The sequence below is a fragment of the Microcaecilia unicolor genome, chromosome 8 (assembly GCF_901765095.1).
Source record: "Microcaecilia unicolor chromosome 8, aMicUni1.1, whole genome shotgun sequence".
Taxonomy (NCBI): Eukaryota; Metazoa; Chordata; class Amphibia; order Gymnophiona; family Siphonopidae; genus Microcaecilia; species Microcaecilia unicolor.
Window position 1 is genome coordinate 155,157,849 of NC_044038.1, and position 6,000 is coordinate 155,163,848.

Genomic DNA, 6,000 nt, shown 5'->3' on the forward strand with positions numbered 1-6,000 from the left:
ATGGGTTAGGTTTAGATTTTTTTTTGTTTTTTTTTTACTTTTATTTTAACATTTTGAAATATATTTCACAAGTATCTACTTGTTACCAGAAATATAAAGATACAATATTACATTAAGAAATCAAATACAAAAATAATAGCTAACTTCACAAGTTCTTTCTTTAGACCCCAAGTTAAAGGGAGAGTGAAAAACAAATATATTGGAGGTAAGAACAAGGAAAAAATGCAAACAGGAAAGGCTTTGCAGTTGTCCAGACACCTTCTCATTATCTAGGAAAGAACATAATTGTTCAGGGGCAAAGAATATCTATTGAGCATTTAAATATTTAACCAGGCATTTACATGGATAGCACAGGAAAAAAGTTCCACCCAAGGAAATAAAAATGGGCTACTTTTATAAATAGCAAAAAGAAAGGGTCCAAAAATGCAGACAAAAACAACAAAGAAACAAAATCAAAAACCACTAAACATTGATTACTGAAGACCCGTACTCGAGATGCAGTTTTCATTTCTTTTTGATAGCATCCAAAGCTATTTAGTTACAGTTTTGCTCAAGACAGTTGATCTCTGTTTGACCCTGAAACATGTTCCGTGTCGGGTCTTATGAATAAAGGAGTCTTGATTATTCTACTCCTAAAGGCCCTTTTTTGCTTTTGTTTCTTTGTTAATTTTATAAATACCAAGACTTTAATGAACCTCACTCCTAAGCCAGAGTATAGGGAGTTTGATCTCAGTCTTTCAAATATACTGCTAATGCTTGCCATAACACTTGCACTGTGTCAAGGAGAGCTTCCTTCTGGAGTTTGTAACATGTTTAGGCAACCATCAAGTACAGCTGTACTAAATATGCATTTTTGAACCCATAGGAGCCAACTCTGTAGGTTTGGTGGGTGCTTGAGCACCCCCAATATTGAGAAAATTCCTTGTGTGTGTCCAGGGAGGGGTTATTTCCATTGGGCTTAGCACCCCCAAGAAGTTTGAACAGTTGGCTCCTATGTTTGAACCGATTCAGCCCTGAACAGTACACATTATTCATATTCAGCCAAATAATACTCTGGAACCAAATACAAATAATAAATGAGCTATAAAAAATTGTACACAAGATTCTCTCAGGTCTATGCTTTATACTTTATTAGTTCCGATTCGACCATTGTGTTGTGAAGCAAATGTTTATATATTGTATATCAGTTCTTATAATCTTGCATAAATTTGGCTATTTTAAGTGGCATAATTTAGGTTTTTATATGTTATAAAATCTTATTTTTAAAAAGTGGATAAATCCTCTATGGAAGTATTTTATGGTAATGGATGAAGATCTAGCAAAGTTCAATGCATCATGTGCAAAGTACTGATTTCTCACAGCATAAGCCACTTGAAAAACTTTAAAGCACAAACATGCCACCACATATAAAAACATGCTGGTGAAACGTAAGATGCCGCTAGTTCAAAATGCAAATAAGAAACTAGAAAGTCAAATCAAACATATAAAAGGCGAGTGTCGTACTCACTCGCAAATGCGCAGTAGAGACTTCCCTCTCTGCCCCGCCCCTGCATCAATACGTGATGAGGGGGGGCGGGACAGAGTGGGCATTACTGAGCATGCCGCAGACGTACTCGCAACCGCTCCACCCTCCCCCTCCCCCCCTGAGGTCACTGCTACCGCTCCCCCCAGCCGGAGTTGCCGCCACCTCCGCCCCTCCACTCGGCCCGAGCACTGTCTTTCTTATTGAACTTACATCGCACCACGCAGACGCAGCAGGCACATCAGCAAAGCTGCTGTCGGGATGGCCTTCCTTCTCTGCCTATGTCCCGCCCTCATCGCGTTACGTCACACGAGGGCGAGACATAGGCAGAGGAAGCCTGTCCCGACGGCAGCTTTGCTGATGTGCCTGCTGCGTCTGCGTGGTGCGATGTAAGTTCAATAACAGACAGTGCTCGGGCCGGGGGGAGGGGTACCGGCGGCGGTTAGGGGGGGTACCGGCGGCGACTGGGGGGGGGGGGCTCAGAAACTCCCCCCATTCCAAAACTAGCCCGTTTACACGGGCTCAACGGCTAGTAAGAAGATAAAGCAGTGGGGCATACATCACCCAGAGGCCCGGAGGGTGCACAAGGCTATCTGTTACAGAGCAATTTTCAAAGATGCATTTCTTACAGTAGCCACATGCATCGTTGTAAGGTTTAATTTACACATAACAAGTAATTAAACTAGCCTATGGTGAACATGACATTCTTCTCAACTACACATATTCAAAATCAATCCCAAACTTCAGATAACCTGGAATGAAAAGGGGCAGAAAACTGCTACAGCCTGCAGCAAATGTACACCTGATAATCTGTGCATATCCTAAAAAAGAGAGTGGCTGGAGCTCTTATCAAAAGGGCATTTTTTTTTTTAAAGAAAAAATATGTTTTTCTTCCATTGGGATCCAGATTTAAAAGGCTTAACTCATTCCAAACATTTATTCCTTTTTTTATGTGAATAATCTTGGCATGCAGAAAAGTAAGCATGGTGAGTGTAGATGATATCCTGCATTCTAGTCAGGCCAATATTGAAAGGGAATTATGAACTTGCCACGAAGTGGCCAATCACATAAACCTATTATCATCTGTGTATTTTCAGAAAACAGGTGGATACCATAGGACCATTTAAATTGATAAATGGTTTGATATTCTTTGTATATTTGTGGACCGAATTTGAGGCAGAGCAAGGAGGTGTTACTCATGATGTATTGTAAGCCACATTGAGCCTGCAAAGAGGTCAGAAAATGTGGGATACAAATGCAACAAATAAATACTCTATTCAACCACTATACAGATAACTTATATGTCTAGTTTAGGACTTCTGAATAGCAGGTCTAAACTAAACGAATTGTGCCAGCACACTGACTACGTTATCCATACATTCAATACCACAACCTATATGTAAAGTGGTGATGAACATACGTTTTAAGTAAACACCACATCCAGCATTTAACTTAAACTAGCCACCTTGATGCCTCAATATTTGTTGATTGCCCACCAGTGAATTTTCTTTCAGTGGTTTCAGTCCTTAATACATGGGACTGTTGTTTGTTGCTAGCTCTATTTATTTCGAGTTATGACGAGTGGTGTTCCCAATTTCTCTCTCTTTGGGAGGGGGAGAGAAGAAGGCGAGTTGGGAAGGCAGGGTATATTTATGGATGATGAATTAAGTGCTACTAGTGACGTCAAGATATGCCTTCACTTTTTTTCTGTATCACATCCCTGCCAGCAACTGGACTCTCTGCCCCTACTTGTACTTCTATTTAAAGCTTTCTGCTGCGATATTGAATATGCCTAACCCTGACATTCACTTAATTCCAAATCTCTCAGAGCCTTCTATTTAGTAACAGGCCGAAGCAGAAAACATTTACCAAAACCGTTATGCCAAGTAAAGCATGTCCTTTACTGGGCACCCCGACAAAACAGCCTTTGACAAACCTGCTCATGACAAAATAACTCATACACAAAATAGCCCCCTAGAAAAAAATAACACAAAAAAAGATGATGAACTGCATTACATTGTATAAAGTAAATAAACAAAATTCTATAGCTACCAACTGGTATTTATGATGTTCTATTTAAGGAAACTATTCTTCCATGAACATGCTAATTAAAAAAAACAATATTGTCATCATTTTCATAGTCTTACCAACCTTATCTTGTTTGGCAAGGTAAGATTATTAGGATTAGGAAAAAATGCAGTTCCATATTCTGGGGAGCCTGATCGGGTCCTTTTGTCAGGGGGGCTAATATGTCAAGGTCTGTATTGTGGCAGGCCGTTTTGACAGTGGCTGTTATGTCAGGGACTATTGTCGGGAGCTTTTTTTGTTGGGGCTGTTTTGACCAGGTACCCCTTTACTGCACTGCAGTCTGGTCTCTGCTTGCCTTGATTTCAATCATTTCAGCAATCAGAACTGATGAATAACTACTATTATTTTTATCTAATAAGAACTGTGGCCCACTGGCGGTTTTGGTGATCAGCTCCAGTTTCAGATTTGTTTCTTAATATCTTGCTATAACAAGATTGATGGAGACACTCATGCATTTGTTAGACTATATTGATCAGAAGCCATTATGAAATTTACTGTGCCTATATTTAACCCTCTTTGGTATGAGAGCCTTGCAATGCAACTAAGTACTTAACCAGATAACAGAGGTTAACTTCAGCTGTCTTTGCACTTTCCAGGACTCCACTACCGTTTGGTGGATTAATAATTGGTGAGAGGGTGATCAACATGCCTGCATATGAGCAGTTCCAGGATAACACAGATACCATGAGTAACTTGGAATTTATGTGCAGAAGACCCAGCTTCAACCGTGCTCCAAGAGGTTGGAAGATGCGCATTATCCCAGAATCGTGTGATCTATAGTGTGATATAATACACTCTTCCCCCTCATGCCCCAGCTTGACTTTTATAATGGCTTTTGAAAAGTATTAATAAGCAGTGCTTTACAGTTAAGCAGCAAAAATAGCTAATTTAGGGAAAAAGCCACTTTCTTATCAAATGAATATACAGTGCTCCTACAGTAGCTATGCACATGCTGAGTTTCTCAGATTCACTCCAGCAGAGGAAAAAGAACTTAAAAGCTACTGTTAATTTCCGCAACACGTCAACTTTTGTCTCCTTAGTTTGTACTTGCTTATGTTTTGCTATCTTTTCAATGTTATCTAAAATTTGCTCTGCATTTTACATTTTTGCTTATGAAACACTAAGGTTCCATCTCAATTTCCAAATGCAAGTTCACTCTTCATCAAGAAAGCATGTGACCAATTCCAAGGAGCTTGATGAAAAAGGACTGTCGAGTTCCGTAGCTGATGCAGATTAGCTACACAGTCTCATTGCTTATCTAGTTCCATCTTCGGTCATAATCTGAATCTTATAGCTGAGCTTGCGGAGGATTCTAAGCAAGACAGCAACACTCGATTTTTATTTAAGTCCCTAACACGTGGAGCTAAATTAGAAAAAAAAAAAAGTTACAGAAGGATCTTTCTGTATGTTTCATTTCAAGAATCAATATTGTAAGAAGCTGAATCATGCCAAAACTCCTTTAAAAAAAATATCACTATATGAAAACTGGCAACACAGGTGGAGAAAAGAACTATGCAACCACCCCCTCCCCACACTTCAGACATAAATTGGACAGCACCTCAAAGCACACATAAATGTAACAAGCCAATGATTTTTTTTTTCTACGGGGCTTTGGTATTTCTCACAAAGAAAGGCACACTAAAAGGGTGCCAGAGTTTTTAATCAGTATTAGGCTAAACAAAACTCTCACATTTAAAACAAAAGCTCTTGCTGAAACTTGAGCAAAGAATGATAAAAAGGCAATGGCTATTTGGCATGTCAGGGAGAAGGAATAGGTATGTGCTAATTGGAAAGAGTAGGACAGGTAGAAAATGAGAACTCTTTCAGAACAGACTAGAAGGTACCTTACACCAGCTGTTTACTGTACATAATCTGCAGCCCTGAGAACAGTCCACTTTCATCCTTCCTTTTAATGAAGGTGAGCTTTCAGATCTGTACAATTAACGGAGCCTGGTTTAGTTAATGCATTGGCTCTTGCCTATGCTTTCAAAAAGCTAATCTATAGCACATGACCTGATTAAACTGTGAGGGATTTTTTTTTTAAGTACAAAAGGACAGAAGCTTGTGTCACATACAGAGCCACAGCTTTTTACAAAGAGAAACTGTAGTACGAACTGCTTAGAATGTTTGTACACAACTGAACCAGACATGTTTACTAGAATTCCTTTGCTTTTCCCCTACTTAACTCCAACTTTTATTACATGTTATGAGCTCAGAAACTAGTTCCTACTCTAACTGGTTTTAAAATGCAAGCATTTCAGAAAGCCAAAGGAGCTGTACAAGATTGGATGTAAGGGACTGATTAGCACAGCTCAAGAGAGGGACCTTGGGGTGATGGTGGCTGAGAATCTCAAGGTGACAAAACAATGGGACACAGCCATAGCCACAAG

General features: G+C 39.5%; 1 protein-coding gene across 1 annotated transcript in view; it reads left to right on the forward strand.

The window, feature by feature from the left end:
• Positions 1 to 6,000, forward strand: part of MYOZ3 (myozenin 3) — a 28,334-nt gene extending 22,334 nt beyond the window's left edge. Inside the window, exon 6 of the mRNA XM_030212884.1 lies at positions 4,207 to 6,000. Within this exon, the coding sequence (XP_030068744.1) occupies positions 4,207 to 4,390 (184 nt within the window). The 3' untranslated portion in view covers positions 4,391 to 6,000. The remainder of the gene's footprint in view (positions 1 to 4,206) is intronic.